We start from the raw sequence: 22,723 nt of genomic DNA, 5'->3' as shown, positions 1-22,723 counted from the left end.
CTTGAATGCCTCCAGTGTTGGAAAGCTTACCACCTCTTGTGGTCATTGATTCCATTGCCATACTGCTCTAACAATTAAGACATTTGTTCCACTAAAATATGGCTTCCTGTAGCTTGAGCCCATTATTATTATGTGCCCTGAACTCTGGGATGATCAAGAACAGATCCTGCCCCTTCTCTGTATGACAACCTTTCACGTATCTGAAAAATGCTATCATGTCTCCCCTCAGTCTTCTTTTCTGAAGGTTAAACATGCCCATTTCTTTCAGTCTTTCCTCAAGTCCTGCAAGAAAGGGTGAGGGAATCATCTCTGTTTTCAACATAGGTCTAAATTCTATTTTTGCCTCATTATTGCACATAAGCATGAGAAACCCCTGAATTTTCTTCCTTCCCCTTGAGGTATTTCCTCCCAGCATCAAGGAGAGCTTTCATTATATCTAAGAACAAATACTCTGCTTATTGCAGAAACTGAGCAAAGTGTGCAGACTTTGCATCTAAGGTACAGTAACTGCTGCCTTTTCTCATGGGCTTCTCAAAATTAGATGCAACAGATGGGCTGCTTCCCAGTCCTACTCACAGTGAGTGTATGCCTTGCTTCACAAAGAGAAAAGCACCCTTTTAGACATTTTGTGCAAATTAAAGAAACGTTGAAGGTCCTCCTTGTTTTGTTCTTGCACTGGGGGTTGAGAAATCATCTAGAGGTTGGTGAGCTCTCAACAGGGTACCTCAACGTGCTAAGACTTGTCTTGATATGACAAGATAGAGCGAGTAATTTAGTGAGGTTTCTTCACATTCCTAGCTTACGAAGTAAATGTACAACTGCTGCCTGGATTTCTTCTGTTGCCCGAGAAGGGAGGGATGTGCCTAATGGTCTCACCATGAGACACAGTGAGGTAGCATGCTTCATGCAGCAAATTTTAGGTCTTCTGAAAGTGTAGGAAATTACTATTCATTTCCTTCCTTCCTTCCTTCCTTCCTTCCTTCCTTCCTTCCATCCATCCATCATTAATGCCTTCCTTTCTTCCATCATCAGCGCCTTCCTTCCTTCCTTCCTTCCTTCCTTCCTTCCTTCCTTCCTTCCATCCATCCATCCATCCATCCATCCATCCATCCATCCATCCATCCATCCATCCATCCATCAGCTCCTTCCTTCCTTCCTTCCTTCCTTCCTTCCTTCCTTCCTTCCTTCCATCCATCCATCCATCCATCCATCCATCCATCCATCCATCCATCCATCCATCCATCCATCCATCCATCCATCCATCCATCCATCCATCCATCCATCCATCCATCAGCTCCTTCCTTCCTTCGTTCCATCCATCCATCCACCCTGTTTACTGCCAGAGAAATGCTTACAGATTTTTCCATTTCAGATGCCAAAATAACTTGGGGACTAAAGGAAAGAGAGAGCTAATTGTAGTTGTGCCTCAGGCAGGAAAATGTCTTAATTGGGCCTCTGATTTAGAATAGGAGGTTTTAGGATAACTATCTGGACAGCAAGTGCAATGGACAGTGGAACTTAATTTCTAGAAAGTTAATTGGTTTCTCACTAAACATTTTTGACCAGTCTCCAAAAGATGGACATTTCTGTAGATCTGGATTTCCTGCATCAAGCAGGTGGTCAGAGTAGATGGCTTACAAGAGCTTTCCAATATTTTTTTTCCATCTCTTTACAATGATGGTACAAACATTCATGTACAGCCTGAGCCATGGGGCACAGACAGGAAAGGTCATGGAAGCTGTTAGTTAATCAGTTTTTTTCAAATGTAAAAGGACTGTAAAAGGAAGTGGGGAAGAGGAAACCTGGAGGAGGAAACAATAACTAGGCAGGAAGCAAAGAACAGCCAACTGAAAAGCAAAGAGGAATATAAGTGATAGAATCATTCATGGGAGGGATGTGGCTTCCTTGTTAGCCCCTTTTGGGGCTGTTCTGTTCACATCTGAAATCAGTGTATGGACAGCAGGTCTGTGGGAATCCCAAGCTTTGCAAGCTGCTGTAACAGCGGAAACAATTTATTCAATACACCCAGTTTGATTTCCTCTTGGGTGTATGGGAGGTCCTGAACCTTCAGGATTTGTGTGGGATGTCTTGCCTGTGTATTCCATTTCTGCTCATGATATTGCTTAGATACTTAAAGATAATCCTTAAAAGGGGGGGGTCTACCAATTCCATTTTAGTGGCCTTGATGCCTGACATAACTCCCCATAACACCTGTGTGGTGCGACCAGTTTCTCTGATCCTTCAAACCTGAAGAATTTGGCTTCTTTGCTCAATTTTCTCAGCCTCTCCAAATGTTATTGGACTGCAAAGCTCCCTTTCTTTAACCACTGGCTGGGCTGGTAGGTGTTACAGCCAAGAACTTTTTGAGAGTCACACATCACTTCTGTCCTCTCTGTGTGCATCTATGTACACATGATTTTCCCCTCCTTTATTACTTGCATCCTCAGGATCGGTGGGTGTTCTTTTTGCTGCAGGATTAACACAGGTGGTCCTTTGGAACCTGCTATTAAACTGTGTTGTGTCTCCTGGCAGCCATCTCTTTTTAAGACTCATCATAATTTACAATAGGAAACGGGTCATCCATCCTTCCCCCAGTAAGATCTGGCCAGACAGTGGTGGAAACCAAGGTTGTGTACAGGTCCTCTCATTGAATTCAAAGACCAGTTTTGGGTTTGGGATCCCGATTCAAACTGGAACTCTTTGTGCTCTATCCAATTCTACTGGTTTCCCCAGATCTGATTTAGCTTGTATGTCTCCCATTGACTTGCACATGGAATTTAGGTACATGATGGACCATAAGGAAGGGAGTAAGCCTGCTAAATTTCAGACAGATATGTTTTGTCCCTTGCATATTTGCACTTTTGAAATTTGCTAGTTTGGCTTCTGGAGCTCTACTTTCAGACAGAAATGATGCCATTGGCAATGACAGATTGATTAAAGACTCCTTTTTTATGATTTAGGTGCATACATGACTCACATATAATGCAAAAAAAAAAAAAAAACCACTTGCACCCCAGCATTGAAAAAAAGAAGCTTTTACGCCTTGGTAGAGATGGGCATGAACTGCCAATGCAGTGCCGTATGCCAGTTTGGACAAAGAGGTGCCCCGTCTCCTCTTGTGGGCGCCCACTCAGAGGCAGTGCTCAGAGGAGTCGAGGCAGGGAAGCTGGGGCACAGCCTCTGATTGGGTGCCCGCCAGTGAAAGCGGAGCTGGGATGCAGCAAACACCTGTTCGCCCAAGAACAAACTGGCCAAAAATGGCCAAATTGGTGCTTCGTTGCCCATCTCTAATCCTTGGCAATCTGTCACTGTCAATAACATCATCTCCTCTGGTGCAGCACCCAACAGGAAATAGGGAAATAGGGGAAAAAGAGGATGTTTATGTGAATTGTAACCCATTTGTACTCTATTTGTATTCTGGACCCAAACTGATTTGTACACCACTTCATTTTACCTCTGTAGCATATCTGCTCATTCCTCTGCAGCCTGGACCTCGCACAAATCCGTTATCAGCCCAATTTGCTTAGCAACTGCGCTTCACCCGAATCCAGTCCCTGAGAACATTGGAAACGGCATTCTGGATGAGAAGGGGCATTTCACTTGACCCAAGAAGGTGATGAACAGCTAAGCAGCAGTCCAACAGCAGAGAACGTGCCATACAGGCAGGGACAGGGGGGTGGAGTGGGGACATTCCTATTTGCCAGCATGTAGGTGTGTTCTGGAGATGCGTACTGCCTTGACTGGTGTAACATACTTGGTACATTAAAAAGCTTGGTGCCCATTATTAACGATGACACTTGATGGGCTACATCCGTTGTGCTCCAGTAGCTTTTTCTTTCCTTAAGCATTTCAAGCATGAATGATCAGCGCTGACATTCAATCGTATTTCCGAGCCAAGAGGGACAGGCTAAGTGCCCCCAAGGAAAGTTACCAATTAACCCTTCACCTCAGACTGGAAGTGAGACCAGAACAGGAGAGAGAAAAGTATGAAAAGAATATCTTCCTTCAGTTCTTTTACACATATATTTTTATAAAGTTGAGCAACCCCACACTCCTACTTCAGGTCAATTATCTAAGAAAAAAACAGATGCACAGGATTTTTATCGAATTTGTGTCAATTCTTCCCAGTTCATAAACGCAGAAACGGGGTGTAAATTTCCCTTCATACTGAACTTCTTTTATCTATTCTTCAAAAATCCCCATGTAGAACAGAAGAAATTTAAATCTCCTTGCTTCTTTCTAATCAAGTCCTCCATATAACTAATTAAAGTGGCCAATTTTCTGCAGCTGCCCTAGCTTTCCAAAGTTCTCTGATAACACAGTGATTTCCCCCCTCTGGTTTTAGATGGTGACATAAATTTTACATATTTTGAGGGTGTATTATTTGGGATAATGTACGTTGCATGTTCTGCAAGCTTTTGTACTGTACAATTTGTTTGGTGCTGGTCTTTGGCCATAATAAATTCACTTCAGTACATGCAGATTAGTTTAGAGATAAGGATCACTGTTCTGCTCTGCTTCCCCCAGATACATGGACATTGGAACTCCCTCCCACAGGAGGCCAGGCTGGCACCATCTTTACTGTCTTTCCGCATGCAGGTGAGAACCTCTCTCGTCAGGCAGGCTTTCCCTGAGTCAATGACTGCTGAGTGAGTTTTTTTCATGGAGAGTTGTACCTTACTGCTTTAAATGTGTTTTGCTTTTGCTTTTGTTTTTTTAGTATTGTATTCATTGATCTGTTTAGTATGTTATACTGATGTTGTTAGCTTAAATATTGTATTTTAATTTTTGTAATCCACCTCCTGAAAAGACAGATCCTGAAGCTGAGGCTCCAGTACTTTGGCCATCTCGTGAGAAGACATGCTGGAAAAGACCCTGATGTTGGGAAAGTGTGAGGGCAAGAGGAGAAGGGGACGACGGAGGACGAGATGGATGGACAGGGTCATCGAAGCAACCAACATGAATCTGACCCAACCCCGGGAGGCAGTGGAAGACAGGAGGGCCTGGCGTGCTCTGGTCCATGGGGTCACAAAGAGTCAGACATGACTTAACAACTAAACAAGAAAGCAACCTTTTGTTCTTTTTAAGGAGAAAAAGTGTGAGACCACAAAAAGGGGTATTATGTTTTCTTGCCAAGGTGTCCATGATTTTCAAAAACCATACCAAACTAATGTCTTATTCCCTTCAGAAGCAACACAGGAGCACTGATGGAATGATTGGTTCTTCCCCGCCTTACAAACCCATGCAAAGAAGTGACTGACCTGCTCAGTTTTCACAAAAAATCCCATTTTCTTTTTTGACCAAACTTCCCACAGAATTTTTTGACCTCTCCCATATGCTTGTGCATGTGTATGTGTGTGTAAGGGGAGGGGGAGACAAGTAAAGAATACCACACATTTCGCCATCTAATGAAAATAATAAATAAATAACTCAAAGTAATTGCTTTTTAAAAAATTTCTGTCCACCAATTAACACAGAAAGAAGCCAGGGAGAGCTTGCACAGAACTACCTTTTAAATCCAAAAGAATAAAAGCTGTAAACTATGTTTAACTACTAAATAAGTGGAAAGACATTGCCATAAACATAAAGCAGCTGCAGAGCAGCCAAGAATGCATTTGGGAACGTATTTTAGTGACAGAATGTGCTGATGATTTTAGGAAGCTCTAGGGGAGGAAGAGGGTTCCTGGGCCGCTGGCCAAATTGGAAATTGGCACTCAGCTTGCCTGAGATCACTACTCCCCGGTATAGAATTACAGGATCTGCTCAAGAATTTCAAGAAGCACAACTGGGTTGGAAGAAATGCCTGCATTACTGTCTTGATGAAGCTTGCAAAGCTTTGAGGGAGAAGGGTTAGCACTTCCCTACCAGAGAACCTGAAGTGAGTTTCCGCTTAGACATCATTTATTTATTGTTTTATTCATTTATTCTATTTTCACACTGCCCTTCTAGCAAAATTTCTACTCGGAGCATGGCACAATAAAATACATAGAACCTATACAGTGGTGCCTCGCTTAACGATTGCCCTGCATTATGATGAATCTGCTTTACGACGATCTTTTTGCGATTGCAAAACGATGGTCTAAATGGGGGAATTTCACTTAGCGATGATCGGTTCCCTGCTTCGGGAACCGATTTTCGCTTTACGACGATCAAAAACAGCTGATCGTTGGGTTTTCAAAATGGCCACCGGGTGCTTAAAATGGCTCCCCGCTGTGCTTAGGGATGGATTCCTTGCTATACAGGCAGCGAAAATGGCTGCCGTGTGGAGGGTCTTCGCTGGATGGTGAGTTTTTACCCCATTGGAACGCATTGAACAGATTTAAATGCATTTCAATGGGGTTTTTAATTTAGCTTTACAATGTTTTCGCTTAACGGCGATTTCCTGGAATGGATTATCGTCGTTAAGCGAGGCACCACTGTATTACGAAATCAAGCATAAAAGACATGAAGAGACTACAGCTACAGATAACAAATCCGTCAGCCCAAAGTAAGAGTTTCCCACCTCCATCGTTCTTCTCCTTTTCCTACTCTCTCCCGTTCAACGGGGTGGGGGGGCTCCCCAAAGGATCCATACTGTGTTTCTTATCAAAGCTAGATATTTTTGTGAAAGGAACCAAAAGCCATCCCTTACATACAGCAGTAAGCATTTCAGCTTCCTTGCCCTCTTTGCCTCTTAAAAAGCAGGAAGCAGCTGCCTGCAAGTGGCTAACAATTTCCATTACAATTTATGCCTGTTTGTATTTCCTCCTGTTTGTCTTGCCTTTCTTTCCTTGGTCCCCCCCACCCCCCGAAACTATACAGTTAAACTGCTGAGTCTGCCTGTTTTGTGCTCAGAGAGATGATTTATGGATATGTATGTCCTGGCAAATTGAAGGGGAAGATATGGAGGTAGTGACAGATTTTACTTTCTTGGGCTCCATGATCACTGCAGATGGTGACAGCAGCCACGAAATTAAAAGACGCCAGCTACTTGGGAGAAAGGTGATGACAAACCTAGACAGCATCTGAAAAAGCAGAGACGTCACCTTGCTGACAAAAGTCCACATAGTCAAAGCTGTGGTTTTTTCTGTAGTGATATATGGAAGTGAGAGATGAACCATAAAGAAGGCTGACCACCGAAGAATTGATGCTTTTAAACTGTGGTGTTGGAGGAGACTCTTGAGAGTCCCCTGGACTGCAAGGAGATCCAACCTATCCATTCTGAAGGAAATCAACCCCGAGTGCTCACTGGAAGGACAGATCATGAAGCTGAGGCTCCAATACTTTGGCTATCTCATGAGAAGAGAAGACTCCCTGGAAAAGACCCTGATGTTGGGAAAGTGTGAAGGCAAGAGGAGAAGGGGATGACAGAGGATGAGATGGTTGAACAGTGTCATCAAAGCGACCAACATGAAGCAACCTGGCGTGCTCTGGTCCTTGGGGTCACGAAGAGTTGGACACGACTTAATGACTAAACAACAACAAATGTATATTTACTCCACCTTCCTCCTTAAGAAGGATCCATGGTAGCTTTGTTGTTGTTTAGCAGCTTTAATCAGCACCAGGTAATGGATGGTGGCTTACATCACTCAAAGACAGTAAGTATACAAGTAAGTATAATAATAATAAAAAAGTATTCAAATACTGCAAAAGATCAAACCAATACCACATTAAAGGACAGTTTTAAAAAGCAACACCAAAATACATTCATCACAGTTAAGGCACAACCATCCATTGTAACAAAACCCACTCAGGCAACCAGTGGTTAAAGACTGAAAGAAAGTTGCTTATCAATATGTGGTAAAGACAGGACTGGAACATGATAATGTTGAATGTGATGATCTTAACAAAAAGCCCTTTTGAATTTCATTGTGAGAAGAAATCCAGGCTCAAGAATCTTGAATGCATTCCTGAAAGATAAAATGTGCACAAATAATTGGGCGGGGGATGGTGGATGTTCATGACACATTTCACCTAATGGAGAAATTTGCACCCATGAGTGAATGTGCACATTAAGAAGAAGTGAGTTAAAATAAACACACACCGCAGTGTGAAAAGACTATTCAAAGTCTAGCTATCCGGCCACAAAGATGGGAAGAAAATGCAGATGGAATTTGGAAGCTCAATAACATTGAAACAGAGATTTATTTATTTTTCTTCCCTAGGTAATGTCTGCTTGCCTTTCTGTGGGGTAAGTTTTCCCACTATTCACTGCTTGGTATGTTGGTTCTCTGTCCACACTCCCTGGCTGGGTCTCCTCCTCCTCCCTGCTCCTTGTCAGTCTCACTCTTCTAGTTTCTAGGGGATTGGAATTAATCTCAGAAAGGATTGCTTAAAGGGCTTGGCTTTTAGATTCCAGATTGTCAAAATGACAGAAAACGGCCCTCAGGATGGTTTTCCCTACCTCCTTAAATCCCAAGGGGCTACTCAGTTGGCAGAACCTTCTCATGCCATGTTCTCTTGTCTGTTGTGCCACTCTCTTCTTCCCAGGCTTCTGCATCCATTTGTGAGGTCAGTCATGCCTCATGGTTGAGCATTTTAGATCCTGTCCAACCAACCTTTTCCTTCTCCTCCTCCACCTCTTCCTACCCTACAATAATGCCTGCAACATTGCTCACTAAGTGCTCCAAGTGTAACATCATTCACACTCCATTTGTTCCAGATGAGGCTTTCTTCCACCGGCGCTTGGAAATTGTTTCCATTGCTCGACGTAATGAAATACGAAATTATTTCTTTTTCACCTGGAGTTGTTCTATAAAATGTTGCCAACATACAACCTACCAAGTCAGGCAAGGAATGCCCTTCTTCCAAGTCCACCCCTTGAATTAGTTCTCTTTCTAAACATGGTATGGTTTGTCTGGAGATTTTTTTTCGATGGGAAATGTTGTAGAAAATTTGCTGTGCCAATGGATGCTCGTTGGGTAAAACCAATTGTCCGTCTAATAGTGATACCGACTGTAACAGCTGTAATCAGCACCAGTTAATTGCAAAAACAGTGCATTCATATTTGATACCACGATAAGGGAGGGAACAGGCCGGGTAGGTGGGACTCGTTCAGCCCTGGAAGGCAGCCCATCTAAGAGAAGGAAAACTCTGATTTCAAACCTCCACTGCCTTGTGGCTATATCCACTAATGGAAAAGGCTTCAGGAGTTAACCTTGAGGCAAAATCCGGAGCCAGAGTCCCTGAGGCAGTTCGTGTCATTCTGTCAACTCCTGCGACGTTGCTGAAACCAGTTGTATTGGCTCTTGCCTTTCCACTGGACTATTTCAACAACGTGGAGAGGGGAGATTTGCTGGTTGGGTAACAGCCTATCCTCCATATTACTTTACCCAGGCTTTGTGCTCTGGAGAGGACACTCCTGCTTCACGTACAGCATCAAAACACTAGATGCTGTTCCAAGTCCTCCATACAGAGCACGTTACCATAGTCTCTCGAGACTGAAGGATGCCTATGATGATGATAAGGGATGGGGTTATAATATTTTGTTACATAAGTAAAAAAATCAGAACTTGCTTCCTAATAAAATATGTGCATATCAAAACAAGACACACTGTTACACTGACAACAAAATTTAAAAAAAAGTGGATTGCTTCATGGGTTTTTAAACTCTTGGTCATAGGAATTTTACTCCCCAGCTCCCACCACTGAATACAAGCAAGTTGGGATATTAGGAGATGAACTCTAATTCTCTCAGTAATGGACCTAAGTAGCCAGTACCTTTTGTTATTTGCATTTATGGTTCTTATCAGAGGCATCTCATAACATTTGCTGAGGGGGAAAGGAGAGAGCCATTTTGCTTACATGTATAACCACATATGAAGAAATAATGCCAGTGACGGGAACTATGCTTGGTTTTTTTTTTTCATTTTGTTATCAATGATTTCCCAAGCCATGCTTTGCTGAGAGACCACATTTTGTTAGGTCTTTGTGAAAATAAGATCCATGTTTTACTTTCTACCCTCTCTGTCTTTGCCTGCTCATTGGCCCAGGAAAAAGGTCAAATGCTGTGCAGCTCAGTTCTTTTCGTTAGGAGTGGTGCACAGGAGGGAAAAATCACAGAATGTGGTCTTTCTTTCAGGAGGAAAATGGCCATGAAACACGAGGAGTCTCGGCCAGAGAAATCTCTCTGTAAGAGGAAAAGAGAAATTCGACACACATATCCTCAGATTCTCACTGAGAGTAACAAGTTACATGCTCCACATGCTTAAGCCACTCTGGATCATATCAAAAGCCTCTCTAGATCACTGTTGTACTCATGCAGTGGCCAACTGGTTGTGCCAAAGGAGGTCATAGGGTCAACAGTTGACTCCTCTTCATGGCCCACAGCAATATATAGAGGGGTGCTACTTCCTTTATTGGAGGGAGGGGGAAAAACAAATCCCACAAAGCAGTGTTCCTGCAATGAAGAGTAAATGTCCCCACCACCACCTGAAAACAAGAAGATGTTCAGTAATCACATTAGCTCATTAAAATGAAAGGATCTTACTTGATGGTTTTGAAGTAACATGATACGCTCCATTTATTTTTAACATGCAACTTCCTAGCTCTTGGGCATCTTAGCAGAAGATGTATTAATGATATTAAAAGGACAGCAATCCTATTCAGTGAAGAAGGAATGTGCATACTACTCACATGAGCACTCTAGTTCCCTCTCCTTCATTCCTTATTTCATTGTTGCCACACACACAGACACACGAAGCATGAAAAGCCATGTGTTAGAAGAGGAGATCACCACCATTCTTGGCAACTATCTAACTGACCTTCATTCCCCAATGTCCTAATTCATTTGGAGCCTCTGACAGAGAAGCAAAGCTGCCTCTCTTCAGACTTGTTGCCTTTCATGTTGTCACATACAGCACTGATGGTACCTGTCTGTCAGGGGTTTGGAGGGAAAGTTCCATCCTATGGGGAGTGGAAGGCGGGACATCAGGGGGGAGGAGCTGTACTGTATATATATTTGGGGGAAGTCCATCGTAGGAGAGCTGGTGTGGAGAAGTGGAGTTGGAGTCTGTGGGTCAGACTGTGGGGCAGACTGGGTACAACTCTTCGTCAGATAGTACATACCTGATAGGTTCAGGTTTCTATCTAGGTAGCCAGAACTGATAGGTTCAGGGTCTGTGCGTTACCTTAAAGTGTTCCGTGGGAACCAATCTGTTGTATGTGTACGATTGGGACTATACCACGTTCCAGTATCCTATTTACCTGATCCTTTTATTTACCCTGTTGGTTGTTTCAATAAACCTTGTTCGTTTGTTTATTAAAATCCATTCCTGGTCTGGGTGACTTGGTGGAGCGAATGGTTGGTGGCAGCATAACTACAGGGTGGGATACTCCAGTAGGTCTGGGGTTGCTACACATGTGTAGAAGAGCAAAGGGGTGAGACGTCAAAGGGAGTGGTGCTAGCATGTTGTCCTGGTCATGTGCGTATCCTACACTTTCCTTATCCACTGAATATTGTTAATGAACGAAACAATGGCATCATTTGTAAGCAAGGGTGCTGGGAGTGTTTATATTTATGTATTTATAATTGTAAGCATCCTTCAGTCTCAAGAGACTATGGGAACATGCTCTGAATAGAGGATTTGGAACCGTGTCTGGTGTGGCTGAGAAGGCCAATTCAGGAGTGTATTGGATAAGCAAAACGTTTACCTTATAACTATGATTTGCCATTTAACTATGCTGACGTGGTGGCGCTGCGGGTTAAACCGCAGAAGCCTCTGTGCTGCAAGGTCAGAAGACCTGCAGTCGTGAGATTGAATCCACATGACGGAGTGAGCTTCCGTCGCTTGTCCCAGCTCCCGCCAACCTAATGGTTCGAAAGCATGGAAAAATGCGAGTAGATAAATAGGCACCACCTCGGTGGGAAGGTCATGGCATTCTGTGTCTAGCCGCGCTGGCCACGTGACCATGGAAGATTGTTTTTGGACATACGCCGGCTCTATGGGTTGGAAACAGAGATGAGCACCACCTCCTAGAGTCGGACATGACTGGACAAATTGTCAAGGGGAACCTTTACCTTTACCTATGCTGAGGGTCCATCATGTAGCCTTAAAGTTACAAATTGTCTTCTCTGTACCTTGGAGGGGTACAGAGTGAATCTTGGGGTCTACCTGTGCCTACATGCTTATTCTCATGCATCCCTTTAAGAATGTTTATTGCTGTGATTGCATGGGGGAAGAGGCAGGATGGTCTTGAAAAGGGGCCTTAAAGACATAAGGCTGGGATACACATCCCGTATCAGGGATGGTTAGCATTGTCCTGAAACCGGTTGAATCCTGTTGTCCAGGCCTTGCCTCTGGCATCACCCCAAAATACCCTCTTAAGTAGTTTAGCATAAGAAACCTATAAGTAGGCTCTTTTGTATTTGTAAGGGACTTTAGTTCACCTTTAGAGCATAGCCACTAGTATGTACTGCTGGGCTTCAATAAAACAATGTTGCATCACGCTGGTCTCCTTGTCTTGGTCTCTCCACCCGGGACCGTTCCTGCCTAAATTTGGTTGAGAAAAGCCTCCTAAAGTCCTAGAACAGTTCAAATGTTTGCATAACTTCCAACATTCTTTTCTGAGCTGATTGCCCCTCATATTTAAAAAAAAACCCTGCACAAATATGGAGATGACGTTGAAAGATGGCTTATGCAAATACCCCTTCTTTACATAATACCAATCACTGATTTTTGTCTGTGATCCCAAATTTAGGATGTTTTGCTACAGAAAGCCGGCTTCCTGATTATATCTGGGGTATAGTCAGCTGTTGCGGCTGGTAGAAAGAAGAATTAATCCCTTTTTTTAGGGATGCAGCCCCTCAGATACATAGTTTAACTGACTATAAAAAATAAATGATTGCTGAAAATCAACATATTTGACAAGACACACTTCTAGACTTTTTTCCCCCTTTTTTGCTCTTCACAACTATTGCTGCCAGCTCTTTTAGATCTCTGTTTTTCGGTTACTGGCAGTAGTGGTATAATTTTATTATCCTCTTCCTCCTCTTCTTCCTCATATAAATAAACTCTTAATAATAAAGTTTATTGTGGTCATATGACCCATACAGAAACTGAAGCCTGAGCAACTTTGAAATTGATGCAGCAAGGGGTTGGATCAGGCCACTCCCAATTTGTTCGTAAAGGGTAGAGTGTAAAAGGCTATGTGACAAAATTTCGGGCACCCCAACTCCATATGGGCAGTGCCTTTCTTATTGTGGGGCTCCCAGATATGTACCTTGGAATAAAATTGAGGGAAGAACATTAAACATAGGTGCATGACTGTTCTACAGGCCTGAGGGTTCAAGGCGTACTTAAGTAACTCACATAATCTGTATGATGGAAGGATAAAGGTAAAGGTAAAGGTTCCAGGTTCCAACTCCGGGATGTAGTGAGGGCCTGGAGGGAGGGCCTGGCGTGCTCTGGTCCATGGGGCCACGAAGAGTCGGACATAACTAAATGACTAAACAACAACAAAAGGTTCTCCTTGACATTTAGTTCAGTCATGTCTGACTCTAGGGTGCTGTGCTCATCCCTGTCTCCAAGCCGTAGAGCCAGCGTTTCTTCGAAGGCAATCTTCCATAGTCACGTGGCCAGCGCGACTAGACACAGAATGCCATTACCTTCCCACCAAGGTGGTACCTATTTATCTAGTTGCATTTACATGCTTTCAAACTGCTAGGAGCTGGGACAAGCAACGGGAGCTCACTCCGACATGTGGATTCGATCTTACAATGGCTGGTCTTCTGACCTCGCAGCACAGAGGCTTCTGCGGTTTAATCCACAGTGCCACCACTTCCCTCTTGATGGGAGGATACCACTTGCCAAAGAGGAAGAGCTTCTGTTTGCTAAGGAGAGCCGTTCTTATTTCTTGATATTGTAAAGTCTCTGGATGAGTGCTCTGCAGGCCTGCATTAGAACAAAATCAAGGGGCATACCCATGGACCTAATTTTAAGCTGGATCAGAGATAGGTACTTGCTGGTGTAGGAACCAGTTAGCATGTGATACGTGTAACCAACCTGGTCAGCTAAGAAGTATAGCTGCAATCAGACTTTTGCTTGGGTTGTCATTTAGCCAACTCCAGTTTCTAGGTACAGGGCTGCATAATTAGGAATCCTACATAATTAGGAACAACCAGGATACGGTGCAAAATAACGACACACTTGATATTGGAAACCAGTTACCTCGGGAGTTGGTGAGTGCTCCAACACTTGAGGCATTCAAGAAAAACTTAGCTAATCCCCTGGCATATCTGCTTGGATTGTATTCCTGCCTTGAACAGGGGGTTGGACTTGATGGCCTTGCAGGCCCCTTCTAACTTCACTTTTCTCTGATTCTCTGAAATGCAGGATATGCCAGCAGGGCATGTCCTGAATAGTCAACTCTTTGGGCTTCAGGATTGATTCCATGACAGTTCTAGCTGTAGAACTGGGATGGCACAAGGGTGGGGGAATATAAAACAATTTGGAGTAGGTCAGAATGTGGACCCAAACTTGGAGGAACAGCAGGGGAGCATTTTCAGAGTATCAGCCAGAAATCTGGAGGGCAGATATCAAACAGATCATTCTCGGTGGTCTCCACCCAGTTTAGAAACCTCCCCCATGGAAAGCCTGACACTTTCTTTTAGCACCAGACCAAGATCTTTATATCCTTGCAGGCTTTTTTAGATCAGTAGTTTAGTCCCTCTGGTTTTGCTTTGACTCCCTTTTCCAGATGGGCCACATTGGCTTTGATGGTTTCCTGGACAATATTGTGCTGGTCCAGAGCAACATAAGCACCCACCTTGTGCTGAATTTGACTGCAAATTCATCTACCCTAGTATTGTTGACAGTAACTAGTAGTGTCTGTCCAGAGATGCAGAAGGATTCTTAGATGTACCCGGAGATACCGGGATTTGAAACTGGGACTGTCTGCATGTAAAACATGTGCTATATCGTCAAAATATATGTCCGTTGGGCATTTTTTGACTCTGCTGTCCTTTTTTTTAATGTATAACCCCTATGAAATATTGCTTCAGGCTAAAATGGTGGGACTAAGAAAGAGCAGAGCTATGAGTAAGAAATTTGAATCAGAAAGAGCAGGAGAGCTGGAGAGTCCAGGGCTGCTGTTGCCACTTGGACTACTAAGGTCCGTGCCAACTTGGTTTAGGTATAATTACTGTATGTTTGTGTCTGAGAGGTTGAATCTACCTCTCTGGTAGATTTGAAGAATTGTAGACAATTGTATTAATATTTTATTTTAGGGTTTTGATGATTCTCTTGCATGATGAATACCCAACCCAGTTGAGGAAGATATCCTGGATTTTTGTCTGACTTCAGAATTAAAGGGACACTTGAACTTTGCAAATTCTATGAACAACTCCTCTGTTGGTGCTGAACTGCTGAGCCCAAGACCCTGGGTGCACAAATTGTGGAATTTTGTTGTTGGTATAATTGCTCATATTGTCTGTAATAGAAATGCAAATCAGGAGAGATTCATTTTGTGAAACTGTGTTTGCAAGATTCATCAAAAATAAAGAAATGGCCCCACAGAACATAAAAGTATTATACTTGCATTCTGTTCTATTCTTTTAACCTGCCCAGTGCTTAAAGGTATTTTTCTGTGTGTGAGGCCCACAATATATTTTAATGAGAAGAAGAACAATAATGATCACTTCCACCACAACTAATTGCAGCAATCCAAGATTTGTAATATAAATAAAACTGGCTAAAGGGAAAAAGAAAGTCTCTAATCAAGCAAATAATGCAAGTGGATCTGTTTCCCCAGCATTTTTGTTTTCTTGGATGACGTTAACTCCATTCCCAAGTCCCCTTATTCCTCTACTGCCTGCCATCATCTGTAGAGTACAAGATCCAGAAACACCATATTTTTCTGTGTATAAGACTATACTTTTGTCTAAAATCTTTAGACTAAAAATTGAGGGCTGTCTTATACAAGGAAGTAAGCTGAGGAGAGAACAAAAACAAATGGAGGGGAAATCAGGAATCAAAGCGATCCTGCAGTGCTTTGATCCCTTTCCCCCTAAACTTGCTAATCCCCACTTATTTTTCTTAATATTGGATTAGAAAAGTGGGGGGTGTCTTATACATGGGGGCGTCTTATACACGGAAAATACGATAGTTAAAGGAAACCACAAACTCTGCTACAAAGTGCCGTTCCCCAATTTCTGTCTTTCATTGTTTTAAAGCTATCACCTTTTATAGCTAGATAAATGTTTGCTCTCAGCCATCTGTCAGCACCGAAGGCTCGGCAATGTTAATCCCAAGTGATGGATGTGCCCCTGTGGGCATCCAGAAGGGTAGCTCGTGGGGTCATTACTCACTTTTCCCTGTTAAAGGTGATACTGAGAATTCATAATGAAGCCAGGACTCTTCCAGATCAAGCAGGAAGGGGTGATGGACATTGACATCCACTGCCTCTGTTTCCAGTGGAATGCCGTCGTAAATGGCAAATGCAAACTAATAATTCAGAAGACTCAAAAGACAAGGGTTGCCATTTGTTTTGCCCTTTAGTGCATGGGCGAGAAAATTGGGTCTATCTTGCATTTACATGGAAGTGCAGAGAAACAAATTAAAACATGGCAAACGGCATAGAATCTAAATCCATAGTAATAACGTTAACAAATAAGCAGCATTCTGACCCTTATGCATCCAAAACTCTTTTTCTGATGAGTGTGGCCTAGGGATGTAAACCCTCACTTGTCTCTTCCTCATAAATGGAGGGTGAGATCTTTTGTAACAATCTCAACAACAGACAAGATCAAGAATATTTGCCTTCACAGATCTAAGCAAAATTGTGCTGATAGTACCTTCTTGGGGAGGAAGAATGCAAATCTTGCAAAGATGACTTTGCTTTTTCGCTCGGACTTTTAAGTTTAGAAGCATTGCATGGTTATTTGCAAAAAAAGCAAAGTGAAGCGTGCTGCTTATATACCGCCCCATAGTGCTTCAAGCACTCTCTGGGCGGTTTACAAGTTAATTTTGCAGGCTACACATTGCCCCCCCCAAACGAGCTGGGTACTCATTTTACCAACCTTGGAAGGATAGAAGGCTGAGTCAACCTTGAGCCGCTCCCTGGGATTGAACTCGTGAGCACAGTTTTGACTGCAGTACAGTGGTTTAACCACTGTGCCACGAGGCTCTTATGATTCTTATTTGCATCTTTTTAAACAATCAGCCAGGTATTTCTGTGCTTTGCTTTGCTTCTTAAAGGGAAAGGAACCATATATTGTTCAGAGACAATTTACATAGATGCTAGAGACTCTGATGAGAAAAAGAGGCTACTACTACTGATTGTCATCAGATGGTGAAAGTGTTATGAGGCCTGAAAATTCCTTGTTGACGGCTCTCATTGGTTCAGGAAATCAAAATCCCTGGAAACAAAGAGTTTAACGAGCTTTCTTTATATCCCAAATGCAGCCAAGTTCTGCCAAAATCTGGCTGGGGTTTTTGGAATCGTAGAATCATGGATTAATTGAATTGGAATGGGTCTATAAAGCTATCAAGGCCGACCCCATGCTCCATGCAGGAATCCAAATCGAAGCAGATCTGCCAGGTGGTTGTCCGATTTTCTCTTGAATGTCTCCAGCATGGGAGTGCTCACCACCTCCCAAGGCATTTCCATTGCCATACAGTTGAGAAGTTTTTCCTGATATTCAGCTAAAATCTGGCTTCCTGTAACTTGAGCCCATTCTTATGTGCCCATTATTATTAATTTTATTTGTACGATCAACAGGTCAGATGTACCCATTATGAGGCTCTTCACGCTTCCATCTGAGTAGCAAGCCTGGAGTCAACTGAAGAATGCACATGAGTTTTTCAAAACTTGAATCCATTTTATGTAAAATGTAAAGGTTCCCTTGACATTTAGTCCAGTTGTGTCTGACTCTAGGGCATGGTGCTCATCCCCATATCCAAGCCGTAGAGCCAGCATTTTGTCCGAAGACAATCTTCCGTGGTCACGTGGCCAGCGTGACTAGACACGGCATGCTATTACCTTCCCACCAAGGTGGTCCCTATTTACTGATTCACATTTTTACATGCTTTCGAATTGCTAGGTTGGCAGGAGCTGTGACAAAAAGCAAACTGGCACAAACCACTGAACCAGCTTATATCTTATATCTAGAAAAGTACAGCTTTTTCAGTCCTTCACATACAGAGGGTAAATTTTCCACTGGTCTAATAATAACTGCAAACACAACTTCCTACTTCCTGCCCATACCCTCTTTTTATACCCAAGACAAGAAAGTTGTTGAGGTTCAGCTTAATATGAAACAGATCTTGAAAACTTATTATATCCCTGTCCCCCAGCGTCTTTAGAACTGCAGTTCTTAGAATCACCCAACAAGTGAGACCAGTAACTATGCTGGCTGGCAGATTCTAGGAGCTGTAACCCCAAATCCTGTTGGATGTGAACAATTCCCTGTATAATCAGTAGATTAATCATCTGATTAATCGGCCCCGGGGGTTAACCATTGTAAGCAAAAGTTTCTTTGAATTAATGGCAGCATGATATAGAATGGGAATATCTGTTTGTAAGAGGACTCCATTTCTCCTCCCTGAAACTGAAAATCACTCTGCTCTCTTTACCCTATGAAACAAGGTGGGCATCTTGTCTTTTAGCTAAATAACCCTTCCTGGGGTGCTCTGTTTTAGAGTGAAAATGTGGATTGACACTATCTGTCTGTCTGCTCACTTGCTTATCTACTTATTTACTTACTTAAGGTAAAGGTTCCCCTTGACATTTAGTCCAATTGTGTCTGACTCTAGGGCACGGTGCTCATCCCTGTCTCCAAGCCGCAGAGCCAGCGTTTGTCCCTAGACAGTTTCCATGGTCACGTGACCAGTGCGACTAGACACAGGACGCCATGACCCACCCACCGAGGTGGTACCTATTTATCTACCTGCATTTTTACATACTTTCGAACTGCAAGGTTGGCAGGAGCTGGGACAAGTGACAGGAGCTCACTCCGTTGCATGGATTCAATCTTACGACAGCTGGGCTTCCGACCCTGCAGCACAGAGGCTTTTGCGGTTTAACCTGCAGCGCCATCATGTCCCTATATTTATTTACTTACTTATTTATTTAGATTTTCATTCTGCCTATATAATGGCCAGGGCACTACTGTAGGTAGCTTACAGTTTTTAAAAAAAGACATAAATATATACTAAAATTCAATAATGACAACAGTTAAAACATAAATGGAAAAACCTCCCGACCTAAAGAAGTAATACATTAGAACTTAAAGTGGAGCAAGAATGTCTAAAGCCTGGGTAAAGAATGTCTTTACTTTTTTCCTGAAGCCAAGGAGGGAGGGGGCTTGGCGAACCTACACAGGGAAAGGGTTCCACAATGTGGTGGCCACCACTGAGAAGGCCCAGTTTCTAGTAATGGATTTCCTGGCCTCTGACTTCATCGGATAGTGCAGGAGGGACGTGAGGTTCCTCTGAGCGGAAAGAGAAGTGTACAGTTTTTGCCACGGCCACTCTGGAACTCCGGGGGTGCAGCGGCCAACTTGGTTTTCAGGGCTGCAAAAGCAGTCCATAAGCAGGACTGCTGGCCAGCTTAGCAGCCCTTTATTTATAAATGTCTTTTTTTTTTGTACTACATGAATGGGTTCGGTCAGGGAAGCTCTAATGGTGAGTTTCTACCATCGGCAGACATCAGACTCAACAACTGTTAACGTTCCTCCCAATTCTATGGTTCTGTAAGTGAAATGTAGAATAAAAAGAACATGCTACGGATGGTCTTTCAAGATGTCGGCACCCCACCCCAAGTGACCAGGAATATGTAGCTTACCTATAGTGGGATCATGGTAGTCGGGAAATCGATGGCTTATGAACTGCATTGTCATTGCTGTGAAGACAAAAAAGAGAAAGGGGTGGGAATGAGCCAGTGGTTACCTATGTAGAATACTTTGATAAAGACTAAACCGTGGAATCTGCATTTCTGAATGACTAGAAATACCATATTTTTCGCACCATAAGACGCACTTTCCCCCCACAAAACAGGGGGGTGTAAAGTCTGTGCGTCTTATGGAGCGAAGAAAACAGATTATATTTTCCTGTTTTCTTCTCCTAAACAATTGGTGTGTCTTATGGAAAGGTGCGTCTTATGGAGCAAAAAATACGGTAAATCAGTCTTTGAGAGGAATTCATTAACTCTGTAGACGGTGGGTTGGCAAAGGATGGCCACCCAGGAACTGGAGGACTGCAGCTCCCATCAGCCCAACTACCATGGCAGATGGTGAAGAACACTGGGAGTGGCAGTTCAGCAACCTCTGGAGAACCACACCATTACCTACCCTAGCAGTTCCCAACCTCAGGCAATCCAGATGTTGCTGAACTGCAACTCCCAAAAGCCTTCACCACTAGCTGTGCTGGCTGGAGTTTCTGAGAGTTACAGTTGAACAACACCTGGGTCCTTTTGAAGGAGAAAGGTGGGGTAAACTTATTTTAAATAAATAAATAAAAAACAACCTGAGATCAGGACAAAGGGGCTTTTGTTGGTGTGTCACAGAGGACAGCGAGGCAAGGGTTGGAATGAGATTTTTCTAGGGTCTGTAGCTCTCCTGTCCTGGCTTCTCTACGAAGAAGGCTCATCATGAGTTATGAAGTCCTTGGGTCTTGTGAAGAGCCTTGTGGTGCAGTGGTCAAACTGCAGTACCGGATCCAAAACTCTGCTCACAAACCTGGGTTCAATCCCAGGTAGCTGGTTCAAGGTTCACTCATCCTTCCATCCTTCCAAGATGGTAAAATGAGTACCCAGCTCACTTGCAAGGGCGCAGTATGTAGCCTTCATAATTAACTTGCAGACCACCCAGAAAGTGCTTTAAGTGCTATGGGGCCACATATACTCAGTACTCTCTCTCTCTCTCTCTCTCTCTCTCTCTCTCTCTCTCTCTCTCTTTTTTTTTTTTTTTTTAAGTCAGCACAATTGGCCCTAGCTAGGAAACAAGAGAAAATAACTTGTAACTTTATCATCTGTATATGTTCTGGTTGATCTAAGCCGATCCCTCTCTGAGGAAGCACAGAGCCACACCATCTCCCATGTGGATACTTACATTATCTCCCTATATTGTCTGAAATGGAGACCTAAAATTTATAGCTTGCCGGCTGTCCGTGAGATTATGGGCTACCCTGGCTGAAATCTAACACCATTGTATCACCCAAATATATATAACTTGTTGCCTACAGCATCTCTCCTGCAGAAACAGGAATGCATGATCAGCCTTTGCTATCTGTGCCATTTACTCTCTCCCCATGTTGGCTCTTAAAAGATCAGTGAAGAATGTTCACGGACATTCCAACTTCACAGGGGACAATGCTGCCATAAATACTCTTAGGATGTATGTGCTACGGGTGGAAAGAATGTGAATGAACAAGAGAGGCTGGAGAATTGCTGACTTTAGGCCACTGAGAATGGAAAGGTTGCCTTCTTCGGTCTCAGGTCCTAATCATGATCATGATAGATGGAAGCTTCTGTTGCAACTTGTCATGCTGTGACTTTATACACCAAAGGGAGAAGGCTACGTTAGACACAGGCATTGCTGTTGTTGTGTGTGCTTAGTTGCTTCTTTCACTGTGAAGTAACAGGCTAATTCCTTGATTGCAATTTTCGAATATGAATTTATATTCTTCTAGGGTTGGATGGGAATCCATTCATGAGATGGATAATTACCTCTATGCTAAATATCATGGACGGCAAAGCTGGTAAACCGTTTCCCATTTCTGATTCTAATGAGAGTTAATGATACTCTTGACAACAACCTATTCTTTTCTTCTCTTTTCTTCCCTCTCCCCCCACCTCCTTTTCTGGAACCTGTCTTCGAAGCACAAAGGGTTAAGCAGCTGATCAAAAAGGTTACAGACGATCAAGATTAAACATTTATTGCCATGTTAATAAATGATTGCACCTGCGGCATGGACAAATATAAATGTTAAGGCGTCTCATTATAAATTCATAGCAGACCTGCAAGGATAACTGTTTAAAGAAGCTCATTTACAATACCGGCATCATGGCAGATGAGCAGAAATTCTACCTGGATTTTCTTTAATGCTTTCCTTGTTATCCATTCTCAGCTGAAAGGGTCAAAATATATAGTGGTGCCCCGCGTAGCGACGTTAATCCGTTCCAGGATTAACGTCGCTATCCGGATTCGTCGCTATGAAGGGGGAACCCATAGGAATGCAGTGAACTCCGTTTAATGCGTTCCTATTGGGGAAAAACTCACCGCTAAGCAGGAATCCTCCATAGGGCCGCCATTTTCGCTGCCTTCGTAAGCGAGGAATCAGTGCGAAAATGTTGCGGGCAGCCATTTTGTTGATCCGACAGCCATTTTGGAACCGCCGATCAGCTGTTTTCTAAACATTGCAATGTGAAGATCAGTAAGCGAAACGCTTAACGATCATCGCAATGCAATGTTTTGCCACCTAAAACATCGCAATGCGATCGCATTAGCGATAGCAAAAAATGCATCACTATGCGGATTCGTCGTTAAACGATGTGCTCGTTAAGCGAGGCACCACTGTACTTACCTGTTTTTGCCAACATCTGGCAAATTTGAAACTTAGTAATGTGTCCCTGTGATGATATTTTAAGAATCATTACACTGGGTCATAAACTGGGGATATTGGAAGGATTTGATCTATGCTAATTTGCTAAAATAATTCCCAAACTCACAGATAGAAGAGACCATAGTACGTTGTTGTTTAATCGTTGTCATGTCCGACTCTTTGTGACCCCATGGACCAGAGCACGC

General features: G+C 43.1%; 1 protein-coding gene across 1 annotated transcript in view; it reads right to left on the bottom strand.

Moving 5' to 3' along the window:
- The window catches only part of RIT2 (Ras like without CAAX 2), a 248,920-nt gene that overhangs the window by 163,667 nt on the left and 62,530 nt on the right, over nt 1-22,723 (bottom strand). The window contains exon 2 of the mRNA XM_020810569.3: nt 19,762-19,818. Within this exon, the coding sequence (XP_020666228.2) occupies nt 19,762-19,818 (57 nt within the window). The remainder of the gene's footprint in view (nt 1-19,761; nt 19,819-22,723) is intronic.

This window comes from Pogona vitticeps, chromosome 2 (assembly GCF_051106095.1).
Source record: "Pogona vitticeps strain Pit_001003342236 chromosome 2, PviZW2.1, whole genome shotgun sequence".
Taxonomy (NCBI): Eukaryota; Metazoa; Chordata; class Lepidosauria; order Squamata; family Agamidae; genus Pogona; species Pogona vitticeps.
This window is presented reverse-complemented; position numbering and strand designations above follow the sequence as displayed.